Source organism: Rhinatrema bivittatum, chromosome 6 (assembly GCF_901001135.1).
Source record: "Rhinatrema bivittatum chromosome 6, aRhiBiv1.1, whole genome shotgun sequence".
Taxonomy (NCBI): Eukaryota; Metazoa; Chordata; class Amphibia; order Gymnophiona; family Rhinatrematidae; genus Rhinatrema; species Rhinatrema bivittatum.
The window spans coordinates 257,369,427-257,388,101 of NC_042620.1; the positions used below are offsets into that span (position 1 = coordinate 257,369,427).

An 18,675-nucleotide genomic window follows, 5' to 3' on the forward strand; every position below is an offset into this window, starting at 1 on the left:
GCACCACAGAGCTGGGAGAAAGAAGGGGAGGATCCTAGGGGACAGAGAGAGGAACCGAGTGAGACTCATGGCGTCGGAAGGTCTGGTGAAGAGGAAGGGGTCTTTACTCCCAGGGACAGTGGATACCATTCCTGGCTGTAGGGCCGGGCCTCACCAATTCCAGATCGTCGTCTTCTTTAGCACGCAGGGTGACTTGGGGCAGAGCACCCTCACTCCCTTTTGTAAATATGTCAGATCAGGAAAAGTTCATTGAAGCTCTCAGGAAGGAAATTATTTATTTTATTTATTTATACACCGAAGTATTGGCATGGGCCTTCACTCCGGTTTACATTTATAACAACGCTATACATTGAAGTCAGATGAACAGCTTTAACAGAGTTAAAGTTATAAAGAATATATACACACACTTGTTAAAGGTCTAAGTATGTCAGAACTGTTAGAAACATAGACATATTTTAACATATTTACAAATATATCAGATATAAATTAGGTCCCTGCTGACTGCAGCTAAGGATGGTGTGACACCTTGGCAACTAGAAAAGGATTATCGCGTGATGATTGGTACCCATTGCGCACCTTGGAGTTTCACTCCACTATGGAACCTGTAGAAGACATGCCGGATGTGGCCAAAATCTGTACCTACAAAGACGGTACTGTTATACTGAATGCTATTGCAGATGAAGCCACAAAGAAGATAGACTTGGTATCCAAACAGAACAAGCAGCCCAAATCGAGGTTAATTACTCAGAGACTAGAAGGGGGACAGTAAGCAAATCCACGGCTCTCGTGCTAAACTTTCAAAAGGGAAACTTTGATAAAATGAGAAAAATAGAAAAAAAACTGAAAGGAGCACCTTCATTGTTAAAAAATACCATCCTAGAAGCACAGTCCAGATGTATTCCACACATTAAGAAAGATGGAAGAAGGCAAAATGATTACTGGCATGGTTAAAAGGGGAGGTGAAAGAAGCTATTTTAGCCAAAAGATCTTCATTCAAAAATTGAATGAAGGATCCAACAGTAGAAAACAGGATAATGCATAAGCGTTGGCATGTTAAATGTAAGACATTGATAAGACAGGCTAAGAGAGAATTTGAAAAGAGGTTGGCCGTAGAGGCAAAAACTCACAGTAAAAACTTTTAAAATTATATCCAAAGCAGAAAACCTATAAGGGAATCAGTTGGACCGTTAGATGATCGAGGGGTTAAAGGGGCATTTAGAGAAGATAAGGCCATCGCGGGAAGATTAAATTATTTTTTTGCTTCGGTATTTACTGAAGAGGTTGTTGGGGCGGTACCCATACCGGAGAAGGTTTTCATGGGTAATGAATTCAGATGGACTGAACCAAATCATGGTGAACCTAGAAGATGTGGTAGGCCCGGTTGACAAACTGAAGAGTAGTAAATCACCTGGACTGGATGTTCTAGTTCTGAAGGAACTAAAAAATTAAATTTCAGACCTACTAGTAAAAATTTGTAACCTATCATTAAAATCATCCATTGTACCTGAAGACTGGAGGGTGGCTAATGTAACCCCAATATTTAAAAAGGGCTCCAGGGGCGATCCGGGAAACTACAGACCAGTTAGCCTGACTTCAGTGCTAGGAAAAAAGGTGGAAAGTGTTCTAAGCATCAAAATCACACAACATATAGAAAGACATGGTTTAATGGAACAAAATCAGCATGGCTTTACCCAAGGCAAGTCTTGCCTCACAAATCTGCATCATGTTTTTGAAGGAGTTAATAAACATGTAGATAAAGGTGAACCGGTAGATGTGTTGTATTTGGATTTTCAGAAGGCGTTTGACAAAGTTCCTCATGAGAGGCTTCTAGGAAAAGTAAAAAGTCATGGGATAGGTGGCAATGTCCTTTCGTGGATTACAAACTGGCTAAAAGAAAGGAAACAGAGTAGGATTAAATGGACAGTTTTCTCAGTGAAAGGGAGTGGGCAGTGGAGTGCCTCAGGGATCTGATTTGGGACCATACTTTTCATTATATTTATAAATGATCTGGAAAGAAATACAACAAGTGAGGTAATCAAATTTGCAGATGATACAAAATTGTTCAGAGTAGTTAAATCACAAGCAGATTGTGATACATTGCAGAAAGACCTTGTGAAACTGGAAAATTGGGCATCCAAATGGCAGATGAAATTTAATGTGGATAAGTGCAAGGTGATGCATATAGGGAAAAATAACCTATGCTATAGTTACACAATGTTAGGGTCCATATTAGGAGCTACCACCTAAGAAAGATCTAGGCGTCATAGTAGATAATACTTTGAAATTGTTAGCTCAGTGTGCTGTGGAAGTCAAAAAAAGCAAACAATGTTAGGAATTATTAGGAAGGGAATGGGGAATAAAATGGAAAATGTCATAATGCCTCTGTATCACTCCATGGTGAGATCGCACCTTGAATACTGTGTACATTTCTGGTCACCGTATCTCAAAAAAGATATAGTTGAGATGGAGAAGGTACAGAGAAGGGGATAAAGGGGATGGAACAGCTCCCCTATGAGGAAAGACTAAAGAGGTTAGGATTTTTCAGCTTGGAAAAGAGACAGCTGAGGGGGGATATGATAGAGGTGTAAAAATCATGAGAGGTCTAGAATGGGTAAATGTGAATCTGTTATTTACTCTTTTGGATAATAGAAAGACTAGGGGGCTCTCCATGAAGTTAGCATGTGGCACATTTAAAACTAGTCAGAGAAAGTTATTTTGCACTCAACGCACAATTAAGCTCTGGAAGTTGTTGCCAGAGGATGTGGTTAGTGCAGTTAGTGTAGCTGTGTTTAAAAAAGGAGTGGATAAGTTCTTGGAGGAGAAGTCCGTTACCTGCTAATAATTAAGTTGACTTAGAAAATAGCGACTGCTATTACTAGCAACAGTAGCATGGAACAGACTTAGTTTTTGGGTACTTGCCAGGTTCTTATGGCCTGGATTGGCCACTGTTGGAAACAGGATGTTGGGCTTGATGGACCCTCGGTCTGTCTCAGTATGGCATGTTCTTATGTTCTTAGATACCATAGAGAATTTATCACGCTTGAATATGGCCCACTGTGATAGGACTCCTCCCATTCTCCCTGCCGCAGTGAAGAGCAAACTGAAGGATATGTGGTCTACTTCTTCTATTCTGTTGTCTGACTTTGAGAAGGCTTTCTTTGAGTGTTTTGGATATGAGTTCCAAAACACATGTTATGGCTTCTACTCCATGTTTGAAGTACTTCATGCTCCATCTGATATTATCCAGGTACAGCAGACACGAGTAGGCTCGTTGCTTATCTTGAAGAACTACCCCTCTAGAGCTAAAACCTCCACAAACCTGACAGAAACAAATCCACCTAGACCAACACAGATATTGGCTTCTCCTGTGATGTCACCTGTAAAGGATCCACTTTCTCCTAAAGATGTGTTTAAAGGGATGACTGCACCTTTGCAGCTGCCACACTCTCCAGAGGATAAGCAGAAACAGATGCCAGTTTCACCAGAGAAAAACTTGTACTATGATTGCAGATTAAAGCAGTTGGAGGAGGAAATGCATTTGAAGTTGGCACTAAAGAGAGCTGGAGGCACTGTTGATCTTGAGCTGAAAGGGAAGATTCGATTTATTGTATCCCGGTATCCTGAGGGGTTGCCTGTTTCCAAATTGCCTGCAGAATTCAAGGCAGTCTTTGAAGAGGACCTCCCACTGAAAGAGTTGGGCTTTGCAGTGCTTATAGAGTTGATATGTTCCCTCAGTGATTTTCTCCACCTTGAGTTTAAAGAAAGAGATCAGAACTGGCTGGTTTTTGATGCTGAGAAGAAGCACAGAACTGATGGTCAGAGGAAGCAGGAGGAATCTGAACAGTGTAAGGATTCACTGTCTGCAGAGATGCTCTTCTCTCACTTCCAGGTCTTCAGCTGGGATTATTCCCCTCAAAACCTTCAGGAAATGGAACCAAAAGAACATGGTCTAGCCGGTTGTGAAATACAAGTGATCACGAAGAAGCATCAGTGGCAATGGAGGATAAAAGGGCCACCACTATTTAAGGAATCAGCACACTTGGAAATTCCTCCTGATGCTATACAAGACACATGCCTGCACAGTTTGCCTCTGCTGGAGCAAGGCACCATGGTTGGGGTATTTGTGGGGGAACACAATTTTCACCCAGCCAATTCTATATCAATTTGTATGGCCAAGACAAATCAGTGATACTGCAAAATATGATAACTGAGATGAGGAGCTACTATTCCAATGCATGCATTTCTGAGCATTATGTTATACCATGTGGCTGATCCGGCCTGGCCAAGTCTTCATAGGATATTTGGTAGTACAGAGTTATTGTACATCAGGTGCTTAATGAAGAGGAGGTGACCGTGTATTATCCTGATTTTGGGAATATGGCAACTGTAAAGATGTCCTGGCTGAGGTTCCTTAAGAGTTGCTACTCAAAATTTGCTGCATAGGCTATCCCCTCTACTTTAGTATGGCTGCACCCTGTTGAGGGACATTGGATTGTCAGCACCAAACAATTCCGGATGCTTCGTGTTGTGAGACCACTATTGGGCATTGTGCACAAGTACATAGACCATGTTCTTTAACTGTTCCTGTATGACACATCTACAAGTGAAGACATTTACCTACAACATGTCTTGAACATGTCTTGAAGTCATGCAGTCAAGCAAAATGACCACTTCCCATTCCAGGCATTTCAAAAGCTAAACCTTTCTTCCTTATACTTGAAACCTGTTCCAAAACAGTCAAAAGAGGAGGTCCATATCCCAGAATTTGTCCCTTCTCCAATGAATGAATGAGATGCTGAATGTAGAGATTAATGGAGGAAAAACAGATGTTAAGAAAGTACAGGATAATAGCCTGGAGTTGCCATACCTTGAGCCACTATCTGAAGATATGGATGTCTGGGATGAAAACTGGTCTCCTTTAGTCTCTACAGTTTCCTCCAAGACCAGCCTCAAAAACCCACAATATCTTCTAATCAACTTTCTGAAACTATGAAATCTTCTAAAACTGATGTTTACCTCCCCCTCACAGCACTGGATTCTATGGAGGCATGGGATGATCCATGGTTATCTTCAAGCAACACAGGGAGAACAAAAATGGGTGGTCAGAAGGCAGATGACTCAAGAAGAGTAACTGAAGATTTGGGATCATTACAGCCATCCAGCTTTTGGGGGAATTGCTCTAAGCTTGTTGACCTGACAAAATATATTGAAGAGTTCTATAGCTTCTTAATACATTTCAAGCAACCAAGTTCTCTGCAAACAGGTAAGAAGCAGAAGAGCTCCAGTCACTGCAGATGCTACCTAAACAGCCTATAGATCCTGAGTCACTGCAGAGATGGCCTGAGACTCTCTTGGAGCTCCATCCCATAACAGAAGAGCTATCCAGAAACCAGTCACTGGCCCCAGAGAGGGTACTTGATGAGGATCATTCACTGAAAAAATAAGACTTGTCTCCAGGAAAAGTGTGGTCTCTAGCACCAATGACAGTGACTCCAATCAGCACAGAGACAAAGACCAGATCTCATCAATGCTACCAGCGGGGTCTTGGATGTTCCTCCAGATCAAAGTCCCTCTTTCCACTCTGTCAGCATCTCTGGGAGTTGCAGCACGCTTGACCACTGCTGGTGGCCTGCTCCACTGGAAGTATAACTAATACAAGTGCAGAGAAGGGAGTTAGAAATGTGGCAACTTTCTGAGGAAACATGTTGGCAATCCTAGGTTGGCCTGTGGGTTTTCATGGGATTACCTGTCCAAGTATCCATAAAGAATCTGTACCATTTTAATGGTTTGTAATATGCTTTAAAAATGATAGATATCATATATATAGACACTCCCAACTGATTAACAGTAGGAGTGTAAATAAGCTGCCTAGAAGGGATATTTTGCCAGGGATTGAAACTGAGTGAGAGTAAAATACTTAATTTTCATTTGGTTGTTAAGATAAATAGAGCCAGTGTGTCTCCATTTTTTTCATAAAGCACTACTGTGTGTCTGGAGCAGGGAGAAACAGTTTGGAGTTTGAATTATTTTGTCCAATATTACTGTTAGAACCCTTCTTATAGTTTAAAAACAGTATTGGAATAGATAAAGAATTACATGTGTGTAACATTATTATAGAAAAAATCAGTGCAAAGCACCATAAATGATGGAAGTGTCTCAAATTGTTTTGAAAATTACTGTAAATTAGTTGACTTGTGATTCTGCTACTAAAATGTTTTAATTGTTAAAAAAAAAATTGCAAATAAAAACTGGATTTCAGATTCTTGGTTACATTTGCCACTATTAAGCTAAGGTGTGGCTTATTAACTCCAATTACTCAAAGGTTTCTAAAATGTCTCTCTCTAGGGGGAAATCTTCCTCCAATTGCTCAATCACCATCAACAACCACCCAAGAAGTGTCATAATTAATTAAAACTGTACACACATTAGGGGGATCTGGGGGTCCCTGTGAGACAGATCCCTCCACCTTTGCTGCCATTCCTCCAAGCATCTCGCATAGCATTCTCCTGCATGGGTGACGCCATTAGTGATACTCCTACAGTTGATCTCCCAGCAGTTAGATCTGGCATGCCAGAGGGCAGGTGAAAAAAGGGCTGTGATGTCAAACACTAAACAGGAGTCGTATGAACTTGCAAAGCTTGGCAATGATCCTGACTCCTTTGCAGCCAGCAGATGTCTGCACTGCGAGCACCACCAGAGCATAAAACTACATGAGGGCCCCACACTACAATTTTTTCCACACTCACAAGAGCCTGTAGGCAATTAATTTCAAGATGCAGCATCACTGTTACAGCAAGGACTCAAGGAGATCAGAGAACAATGCGTGCAAGACTGTGTAGGACTAGCTTGAGCAGCGTTGCCAGATCTGAAAAACAAAATCATCATATAGGAACCTCCTCCTGCTGTATGTTTTGTTTCTTTTTTTATTTATCAATGAAAATAACTTTTCTTAAAACACATTCTATTAAGTTGCTATACAATTTGAAACTTCTTTAACCTTCCCTCCAGAAAATGTGACAATTTTAATACTGCAACGTGCTATGATTACAACTACCACCTTTTTTCTACCTTTATCTTCTCAGGGATTTTTTTTTCCATCATAAGATTTAGCAACTTTTCTCACCTATCTTCTTAATTCTGGGTTTCTTTCTATTTTGCTTCTTCTTTCTCTCGCCTCTCTCTTCCCCCTCCTAGCAGCATCATTTTCTCTCGCTTGCCTTCCTACCAGCATCTCCCCCACTTTTTTTCCCCATCCAGCATATCCCCCCCCCTATCGTCCCCCACTAGCATATGTCATCAGTCTTCCCTCCTCCACCACAAACATCTCCCGTCTTTCAGCTCTCCCCGTCTCTCCAGGCCCCTCAGTGGCGGCTCTGCTCGAGGCTCCTCTCCTGCCAGGAAGGGCTTCTTGCAGCGATGCTTGGGATTCCCCTCCTCTGGTGCTGGTAGCCCTTTAGGCCCCTAACTCTTACTGCTGGCAGCACTCCAGGCTTACTGCTTTCAGTGTTGGGGAGGCTCTGGCATGCAGTTGCCACCGCCACCACCATATTCAGTGCAGCTGTTCTGTTGACCTTGCCCCATGCATGCTGTCATCTGCTTTCTAGGGGAGGGGAGGCGATGAGAGAGAGGGAGCACTCCATGCATTTTCAACCCCTTCAAGCTACCACGTCCTCATGATGATCATGGGGCACTGGAGCTCAGCAGCCAGGAAGTGCCAGCTCACAAATTCTGAAAAATGCTTGCCATGCCATCTCGGATGGAGCAACCCATGTAACCTGCTGAACAACCCTAGCCCTATAGGGCCTGGACTAAATAAGGGGTGCTACCAGATGTATTCACTTATCCTTCCACTTCCCCATGCAAAAAAAAAAAAAAAAAGCAAGAAAGAAAAGGAATGAGTGGGCCAAACCTCGTGTGTCAGTGCAGCTTTATTTCCAATCATGAACACAGAAACACTCCCTCAGTAGGCCTACAGTTTAGATGAGGTTTAAAAGGTTTTTATTTTAGAGAAAAGAGGAACGTAAAATGAATCTTCTCTCAGAAGCCCCAGTCCTCGCCGCCTCCTCCTTTCCCTGTTTGTTAGCATCACCCAGTAAGTTGCTTCAACACCCACACATTTCTCAGCAGATTCAAGGTGGTGAGCCTGCTAGGGAGGTGTAAGAGCCAGGGATGATCATAGCACAAATTCCCCAGCATCATCTCCTCTCACCTCTGACCTCAGTGGATGCCACCGACCAGCACACAAAAGGCTCAAGATAGAATTCACACCAAGGGTCGGAAGAGGTTACTGCTGCAGGAAGGGAGGCGGGAGGGGGGAGCTGAAGTGAAAGAACGGTTGGAGGACTGTTTTGCTGGACCAGCATTACCAAAAAATAATAATTTGAAGCACTGTTGCTTATTTAATTGTCCATTTACAATTTTATTTCATTGTTGCTGTCACTGCTGCATTAGAAAGAGATGTAAAAAGCTCTTTTGATAAAATCTTTTCCTTCAACATGCCAAAAGAAGTCAATTGAATTTCTTTACAATAATTATTTTTTGTTATTTCATTTCAGACAATTTTTTTTTTTTTGTAGTCAGTTTTGCTAAGGTCTGAGGCTGCAATGCTCCTTTCTCTGTTTCTGCTTCAGTTCCAATCCCCAGGATCTGTCATCTACTCTGTCCCCATGGCCAAAGATGGGACAGAATGCACAGGTTAACAAATGACAAGACGTCAAACCAGTTGATACTACACAGAGGATCTTTTTTCTTTTTCATATTCTTTAAAAAATGTGTTATTTAAAGCAGCAAATTGTAATAAAACAAAATTAAAAAAAAGAATCAAGTTGGTATAAATATGTGCACAAAAATTATATTTATCAAGTCGGGTAAAGGCAAGACAAACTCTCCCAAAAGTAGGTGTTTAGCTAGCAGTCACTTGCCCTGTTTTACCCTTCACTCACCACTCAGTGTCACTGTTGTTCCAAGAATTATAAGCAATGTGGCAAGCTGAAGAAATTCAGAACCTCAATAATATATGAAATAAGAAAAGTATTTAATCATCCCCTAAAAATATACACAGAGGTCAACGTTCAGCATGTTTGTCTGGCTACGTTTGGTACTTAGCCAGTTAAATGCCAGAATTTATAAAACTTGCCAATCTGACCACCCTTGACTTAGCTGGATAAATTATGTCAGGGGGGATGCACCATTATTCAGCTGAGTTAGCCGGATAATCTCAATTTTCAGCATTATCTGGATAGGACAGCTGGATAACTTTAAGAAAACCAAAAAACAGCCCTAAAGTTGCCAGATAAACTTATTCAGCCAACTTGTAAGATAGCCAGGCATATTTAGAGGCATGCCTGCACCAGTGAATATCCCAGCTATGTTAGCCAGACAGGTTTAGCTGGCCAGAGGCCGACTATGAACCTCATAATTTATATTGCAGGATAAAATGTAACAAGCCCTAAATTTATATCCCTGTTACTTGGATGACAGGAAACCTAGAAAGACACACAGATACAAGTGACAAAAGTGTCATTTGCGTTTATGGCAGCTCTGTGATTCCCAGCTTATGCCTGCTCAGTTTACCAGTTAAACAAACAAATACATCTTTCCTCATACCCTCAGGTACTACAGAGTGGCAAAAGACAAACCTCAAGATGTGTTCTCTCCTGAAGCTGATGCCATCAGATAGTATGATGGTCCCGGTCAGTTAAAATAACCTGAACGTTATCTGCTATTCTCCTTGCAGCAACAGTGAGTCAAACAATATTTTTATCCAGCAAGCTGAGCAGATGAGAGCCACACTAGAGAGGAAGTCGAATTCTCAGCAATCAATGAATGAACTAAAACAGCAGTGGCATGCCATGGTCTTCCGAGAACTGTGAAAGTCTGAGCAAAGTGAATGTCCACCTCTAGAAACAGAGCCCTTGCAGCCCAGACAAGGAATTCCCTTTGTACCATCAACCTTTCCTGGATGATGGCTTTCAGGGTTCTTGAGTAATTTCTTTTGCTTGTTTTTGTTATATTGAAATATATCTTTTCAGGCCAGTCAGTGTAGTCTATATATATATATATATTATACATATATGCAATACTCTCATCTCAGCACAGGAAACAATGGGTCACCTAACCTGAAAAAGAAACAAAAAGGTAGTGACTATGTAGGAGGAATAAGTGTTTCAGTAATATATCTTCCATAAAATAGCAGCAGGGACTTTGTAGAAGGGTAAGAGATCCTGTATAATACTTACTCCTATCCTGTAGTTACTAGCACAGTAATAATAATGATAAGGATCAGCAACACAACTGACACACAGATAGCAAGCATCAACTTTTTCTAAGAGAAAAGCAGAAGAGACACATTATTAGTACTGTAGGGGAAAATCCATTTCACTGAAAGGCTGAGCTCTTCTCTATCCCTATCCCAAACACTGAACCCCCCCTCCCACCACTCAGCTGTCTGCCACAATCCCTTCTCTGGACCTCCCACTCACTGAAACATCCCTCCCCCCAAACAGGCTTTCACATGGTAACCTAGATCCTGGGAAGCTGTTCAGAAGCAGAAAAAAAATATATACCAGGCTAAAAGCAAATACTATATACCAGGAAAGGATTCATTGCCCTGTGGACGTATTGAATCCATTGTTTGTCCATGGACTCCAGTGACTGCATGTCCAAGGTTTCTCTCTCAAATATGAGAAGTGGGTGGGAGAGGCAAGGAGAAGCAGGAGAAGAGGCAAGGAGAAGCAGGAGAAGAGGCAAGGAGAAGCAGGAGAAGAGGCAAGGCCCTTGGAGGAGGGCAGCTGTACCTTCCTGGATTTCTTCTGGTTGCTAACAGCTGTGGTCAGTTGTTTCCGAGCTTTTTCCACATAGTTGGTTGAGCTGGAAATGTTCTTCTCAATGCTGTCAATTTTTTCTCCCTAAAAAAAAAATATATTAAAAAAAAAGAACAGAAAAATAACCTGAAGGGAGTCTGGAGTAACATTTATGGAGTTATAAGAGGTAATGCCTGGATACTTTCCCTTTAGTCCTAGATTAAGGAATGTTCTGGTAAGAATCACTACCAAGTAGTCTTCAGATCCCAGGTCTCCTCTGGCCCTCACCAAGGAATAAACCCACATGTAGAGGCACAGGCTACTGACCTACCCCTCAATGGAAAGAACAAGAATCTCTCGACACAGAGTCAAGCCTCCACATCTCATGAAGATACACATGCAATACAGACCTGGGCTTCCACCTCCATGGACAGAAATATGAACATCTCATGCAGCTCCTGAATGCTCTTCTCCAACTTCAGAATCTCCAGGTGCCGTGCTTCAATCTCGTTCAGTGCCTGCTTTGTAACCTGTGTCTCCTTCAGGATCTATGAGAGGTGGGCAGAAGAGAACAGCCAGGAGTCCATTATAAGACTAATGTGAGGGGATGATGGCTAGAGGACGCCCCCCCTTTCATATATCCAGGAACAGGTATGCTGGAAGAAACGTAGGGACAGGCAAGGCCTAAGAGAAGGATGTAAACTTTGTTTAAATATAAGAGAGAGAAAGGAAGGAGGAGATTTTACAATATTTTATACTGTCTGCACAAATACCAATGAAATATACATAAAGTTACACTAATTAAAACCAACACGGCCATTTTTCAGCACAATTGCCTCCTTCAAGGGTATTAACTCACATTGGTTCCTATTTAGAAAACAAACACAAAACATGCAACATACAATAAAAAATACTAATGAATAATCAGAATATACAATCTTCTATCAGCCAAAGAGGTTTTAAGCTGAGACGAACTTGGAGTACAAGATTCCTATCGAGAAAATGCAAAAAGCAAATTATTAGCAAAGGATAACAAAACAAGTAATAACTACAATATAAAATGATGAGGCATAGGTAGATAATATAACAGAACCACAAAGCCATATGACAGCTTTTTTTTTATGCTGATATAGTGAGGAAACAGCAGTAGCTATTGCTCATACAGGAGGTAATTTTCAAAGGAGTTATGCATGTAAATGTAAGATACTATCATTGCAATTTCCAAAAGCCCATTTATGTGCTTAAAATGCACTTGTGTGTAAAAATAATTGAAAATCCAATGACATATACAGAGCAATTTTCAAAAGCCTACTTATATAGGTAAAGTGCATTTACATGAGTAAAACCCAGTTTTATATATGTAAATGCTTTTAAAAATTACCCTCAGAAGTTTTAAATAGCCCCGTAAGTAGAAAATCAGAACAGCTAAGATTTTTATTTTGATGAGTAGATTTTTTTTTTAACATTTTTTTTTACCTAAGTAGTGGTGTATTTTCATTTTAAATATTTAATTGTTTTTAAATTTAAATTTGTGTTTTTGTTAAAATATTCTTACATCCTTTTAAATTATTCTACACATTTTTTTTCATATAATATGGTTTATCATGTTTGTTTTTTTTTAAATTCTTTATTTATTGATTTATATAATTATTACAAGAATCCACTTGTACAAGAATGTCCTACATACAGTATATAGGTAAATATCTCACAAGAATATAATCAAAAGAAATTAAGTATATTGTATCTGTAGGATAATAAAAGTAAAACAGGATAGCTTAACAATTGAGCGTTATTTAACCAGAAATATAAATATATATAATTAAAGAGGGTGACGTGAGAGGTTTCTCCGTTTATATTTTATACATACACCAAAACAACCTGTCTACGTCGGGTTAGGATGAGAATCAAGAAAAGTCCTCAAATGTATAGGATCTTGAAATACATATCGCTTTCCCTGAAAAACCAAACATTTACATGGGAATTGAAGTCTAAAAGATATTCCCTTCTGTAGAGCCTCTCCTCTCATCTAGAGGAAACTTTTCCTCCTCATTTGGGTTTGTTTTACCAGGTCTTGGTAACACCAAACTTTTTGGCCAAAAAATAACATCTGGCTGTTTCTAAAGTAATTTTTAAAGACATTATTTTTGTCCATTAGGAAAGTAAACGTGACTAATAAAGGTCTTCTAGACGAAACAGTCATTTCTTGGGATGAATTCAAAAGATTTGACAATTCTGGTATATCTTGTTGTTCATTTTCTTCTTTTTTATTTGAATAAAGATAATAAGCTTTGGATATCATAGGCTTCAGTTCCTCCGGGATTTTCAATATTTGAGAGACATAGAGCTTAAAAAGATCTACTGGAGAAATATTTTTCAAAACAGGGAAATTTAGAAATCTTAAGTTATGAGCTCTCAAAATGTTCTCAACTTTTTCTATTCTTTTATCAAATTCCAGTTCCTTTTGAATTATCACTGAATTCACTTGCTCCACTGACTCGATTTTCTCTTCCAGCTTTACAATTTTATCTTTCTGTGTTTTTATTTCTATTGCATTATCCTTAACTTGCTGTTTGGTCTCAATTACTTCTTTGGTGAGTCCCAAAATTGCTTTTTCCAAAGATTGGAGAGCTTTCCAGATAGTGTTTAAAGATATCTCAGGTTCTGCTGTTGTATTTATTTGTAATAAATTATCCTGAGCCCCAACTTCACCCCTGCAGGCTGCTAGGCCAACGCCATTGCCAGGCTCCACTGTTCTTAACCTGGCTTCGAGACCAAGACCCGTGCTTTCCTCCCCTCCTCCGGGTTTTACCTTGTCTCCGTGCTCCTGCATGTTAAGACCTTTTCTTTCCCCAGCCTGCCGAGGTAGTGCAGCCTCTCCTCGGATCACCTCCGTTGGGCTCCCTTCACTCTGCTGGCCGTTTTCTTCCTCGTGGCCTGGTTGCGTTGGTCTCTCCGGTGAACCGGGGCTGAGAGATATTTCGGTCGGGGACGTTGGCTCACGCTCCTGAGCACTTTCCCCAGCGACCTTCACACCCGGCGTTAACGGAGGAGCTGCAGCAAAGAAACTCCCGATGGTCGGCTGTGATGGCTCCAGCGATGTAGAGGTATTTTCTCCGGTCTTTACCCGGGCTTTACGTTTGGTGTGCGGCATGCTTGCAATATTCCAACAGAAATTCTCAGGAGCTCCTACCGCTGCGTCCGCTCACGGCGCCATCTTGGAAAGCTCTCCCTGATGATAATTTTAGGTTTATCATGGTTTTAATGTTTTTATTAGTGTTCCTATCCCTATAGGAAGTCTCTGGGATTTCAGGACAGATATTGTAGTTCTGTTACAATGGTGTGTACTGGTATATCAATATTTTTGCATTTTATTTATTAATACTTTTTGGTTTTTAAATTGTTGGTTTGTATTTTAACCTTTGCTAATAACTTATTTTTGCATTTTTCCACAGGAATCTTGTGCTCCAATTTTGTCTCAGCTAAAACCACTTCAGCTGATAAAAGTATATATTCTATTAATTCATTAGTAATTTTATTGGAAATTTTTTTTATTGTATATTGTGGGCTTTGAATTGTTTTCTTTATATGAACCAAAATGAATTAGTAACCCTGAAGCATGGCCATGTTGGACTTTAGGTAGTGTTTTCTTAATATATCTTTTTCATTCATGATTTTATGTAATTTTAAGTGATTTCTTTTTTTTTTTTTTTTTATAAGGAATTGCTTTGACTTATTTGATAAAACTTAATTTCATATACCTACAACCTCCACTTTTCCCTTTTTATTTATATTTTGTGGTTGGTTTCCCTTCATGCTATACTAGGTCAGATCAAAGATTCATCTAGCCCAGCATCCTGTGCATGTGTAGAGCTGTCCATCAAACACACCCTTCCAGTTTTGAACACCGATGGTACACAGATACATATTTAACCGTTATGCTTAATAGTTTTGTTATTGATCTACCTTCCATAAAGTACTTCCCTTTGTTTTAAATCTTCTGCTGATAACTACACCCAGTGAAATTATTTTGCTATAAGACATTATCAATAATAATTCTCAATTTCTCAACATTTATTTTTTTAAATAAAACTAGCATAATCTCTTTTCAAAGTTGAAAAGTCCTAGTATTTTACAGTCTCTCCCAGAATGACTATTGCTCCCTATCCCAAGAATTAGGCACCTAATACATCATTCAGGTAGGCGCTCACTCTGTATGCAATTTGAGTATCTGCCCGTCTTTAAGCACACCACTGTGCATCCACTTAGGCGCCCCTATGCGCACAACTGAGTGCTTAGCTAGGCGCACAACAAGATGTACAACCAGGCTCGTAAGCGCAAACCAATGTACCTGAAGAGGGCAGCCTTATGTACAGAGAAAAAGCACGCAAATGCTGCCATGGCCTGCAACTCGGCAAACAATCTATGCCTGAGAGCAGGGCCTAGCCTAGGCAGCCGCTCAACCCGCCAAGCTGTCCGAGTCCCCAAGCTCCCCAGGAGGTAGGAATGGACGTCAGATCGGTGCACTGAGTTCGGAGACCTAAGGGGAGAGGAATCCCTAAAATCAACTCCCCCTTACTTTTTTTTTTTTTTTTTTTAATTACTCTTTACCTGAGCTCAGCTCGTCCCGGCTGAGTATTTATTTATAACTTTTCTATACCGAAGTTCAAATAACAGAGTTAATTATCACTCCGGTTTACATTGCAACCATAAAAACAGTGACAAAGTTGTCTTACATAGAACAGGGGGAGAGAAAAACTTGGATACAGCTTAAGCATGGGAGGTAACGTGTCAAAACTGGTAAGAACTGATAAGAGTTGGCTTTTTGGGGTAACAAGGTATTCCGAGGGAGGGGGTAGGAATGAGGGATTGTTAGGGGGTTGGAAAGGGGGGTTGGAAGGTGGGGGGGGGGGAGGGTAGCAGAGGGTTACCATAGATTTAATGAAACTAATATACATATATTAAATAGCTTAGGCAGTGGAAGAAAAAGTGCTTAGGTATCTGAGCTTAGGAAGAGAAGGTCCGTGGAGGATGAGGCAAGGACGAGTGTTATGGGAAGGCTTGTCTGAATAGTAGCGTCTTAAGTCTCTTCTTGAATGTAATTGGGCATTGTTCCAGCCTAATGTCCGGTGGGAGCAGGTTCCACTGTTTGGGGCCTGCTGTGGAAAAGGCTCTTTTACTAAAGGAGGTTTTGAATGTAGGTGTTCTAAGAGTACAGAGTTGGTCTCTGGCTGCGGGGGAGAGGGCAAAGACCTTCACCACAGGGCTCAGTTTTCTGAACAGTTTTCAGCTGTTTATTTTATATATATATATATATATATATTTATTTATTTATTTTACAGCTAAATCCGCGCTGACAGAAACCAGCTAGCGGACTAAGTGCTCGTCTGAGGGAGGGATCCAAAGCTATCACCTCAGAAAACAACTGAGGGAGAGACCATAAGGTATCATCACAGGAGAGCGGGGCAATAAGCTTTTCTCTTTCTACACCAAAACTTTTAATGCAATTCCTAGTAGGGAGATGCATGCCCACCATCTGCTGGAGATGGAGAATACTGGCGGGCTGATGTCAGTACAGGGATATATATATACTGTAACTTCTGTTTTGCTCCATCTGCTGGTAGAGGTGCATAACCCACTTGTGTGGATCCATCTGAATGCTAAGATTATTTTCCTCCATGCATCTGGGAGAAGAAAGATGCATACTGCTCAGCTAGGAGAGAGGGGGGAATAAGATAAAGAAAGCGAGCGAGAAATAGCTGGGAGTCACTCACATTCGAGGTAAACACTGCTCCCTGTCCACTTTCCAGCATCTGCTCCAACTCTTCATCTGACACAGAGGAGCCCGCTGCAAGAACGGGAGAGAGAGAGATCATTCAGTTTTCGTACCGAGCATGAGCCCCGGCTCCATGCACCAGAAAAACAGAAAGACAGGATGGAAGGGGGGGGGGGGAAGGAAAAAGATACAAGGTAGAGGAAGACTGGGCAGACAGTAGAAAAATTGGAAAAGATGGGAAGGGCTAAAAAGGACAGTGTGAAGGAGGGCAGAATGGAGAGGCACGAGAAAGAGGATGGATAGGGAACAGGGGAAGAAGTGGGGTGCAGGAGGGGACGAGAGAAGCCCAAGTAACTCACTGATTCGTAGCTGCCGCCGTATCCGCTCCACATTCTGGTCCCGATAATGTAACTGTGAGGTACTGCACTTATTCATCACTTCCACAAACAGCTGAGACAGTATCCCATGCTATGGAGATACAAAAAGAGAGAACGTGTATGATTATATACACACACACAGGCATAATCTCATACTGTGAGACTATGTCTAAGACAATGTCCCATGCTGTGAAAAAAAAACAAAACAGAAGAGACACACACACAATGAGACAAGATTACTTATTAAGGGGTCCATTTACTAAGGTGAGGCAGTAAAGGCACATTTGCCACGCATTATTAGTGGCTAGGTCATTAGAACTAATTGAAATTGCTGTAAATCTTGTTACGGCGGTTACTACCCCAAACCAAATAAGCCTGATACTTCACTTTCAATGCATATCCAGCATAGCTCTCTGCTTCAACGGCAGGGGAGAAGAAAAACTGATACTTCACGTATATCCAGCATAGCTTTCTGCTTCAACGGCAGGGGAGAAGAAAAAAGGATTCGCACTCACAAAGTGGGGAGTAGCTGGCTTGTTACGGCGGTTACTACCCCAAACCAAATAAGCCTGATACTTCACTTTCAATGCATATCCAGCATAGCTCTCTGCTTCAACGGCAGGGGAGAAGAAAAACTGATACTTCACGTATATCCAGCATAGCTTTCTGCTTCAACGGCAGGGGAGAAGAAAAAAGGATTCGCACTCACAAAGTGGGGAGTAGCTGGCTTGTTACGGCGGTTACTACCCCAAACCAAATAAGCCTGATACTTCACTTTCAATGCATATCCAGCATAGCTCTCTGCTTCAACGGCAGGGGAGAAGAAAAACCACCAATAAGGGCTGAACAACATATTCTGGGTAAAACAAATAAGCATGGGTGTAGCTTGCTTATTGCAGCGGTTACTACCCCTATTACCCCTAACTAATCAAGCTAGATATTTCACTTGGATGCAGCTCCATCACTGCTCTCTACATTAATGGTGGGGGTGGAAGGGAAATAGAACCAAAGAGCTAAGAGAAACAGATAAGTATGAGAAAAATGTGTGAAGCTTGCTGGGCAGACTGGATGGGCCGTTTGGTCTTCTTCTGCCGTCATTTCTATGTTTCTATGCTACACTTTAGTAAATAAGCCCTTAATAGACCAACTCTCCCATGTTATGAGACATATCGAAAGAGTATGAAGACACACTAACTGCTGAGACCCTATACTGCAAGGCAGAACACAAATCATACCAGCAATAAGAGGACAGCAGAAGGAAACTCTCTCTACTGAACATAAGAACTAAGACTGTGAGATTATATTGTATCCATGAAAACAGCAAAATACAACACAAAAGATAACTTCAGGACTAAGAGAAATACATAAAAGTTGTATTTTTTCATAGAAACATAGTAACATAGAAACATAGAAATGACGGCAGAAGAAGACCAAACGGCCCATCCAGTCTGCCCAGCAAGCTACGCAGTTTATCCATTTTTTATTTTTTTTTTAATCTCCCCCCCCCTTTTTTTTCTCCCCCTCCCCCGTCACTATTGGCTTCCAGCACCCTCCGGCCCCAATTCCCTTCCACCCCTCCACCAATGCAGAGAGCAGTGCCGTATCCGCATCCCAATGAACATCCAGCTCAATCAGGGGTAGTAACTGCCGCAATAAACGGCCACACCCCTGCCCCATACTCTTACCCACCTCTGTTTTGTTTGTTTGTTTTTTGTTTTTTTGT

General features: G+C 41.1%; 1 protein-coding gene and 1 pseudogene across 1 annotated transcript in view; one reads left to right on the plus strand and one right to left on the minus strand.

The window, feature by feature from the left end:
- Window positions 1–3,046: 3,046 nt before the first annotated feature.
- LOC115094696 lies at window positions 3,047–4,644 on the plus strand (annotated as a pseudogene).
- Window positions 4,645–8,466: 3,822 nt separating this feature from the next.
- Window positions 8,467–18,675, minus strand: part of STX4 (syntaxin 4) — a 76,635-nt gene continuing 66,426 nt past the window's right edge. The window contains exons 6-11 of the mRNA XM_029606896.1: window positions 16,935–17,043; window positions 16,574–16,647; window positions 11,213–11,350; window positions 10,797–10,907; window positions 10,239–10,324; window positions 8,467–10,118 (exon numbers count right to left, since the gene is read on the minus strand). Coding sequence (XP_029462756.1) covers window positions 10,241–10,324; window positions 10,797–10,907; window positions 11,213–11,350; window positions 16,574–16,647; window positions 16,935–17,043 — 516 coding nt within the window. The 3' untranslated portion in view covers window positions 8,467–10,118; window positions 10,239–10,240. The remainder of the gene's footprint in view (window positions 10,119–10,238; window positions 10,325–10,796; window positions 10,908–11,212; window positions 11,351–16,573; window positions 16,648–16,934; window positions 17,044–18,675) is intronic.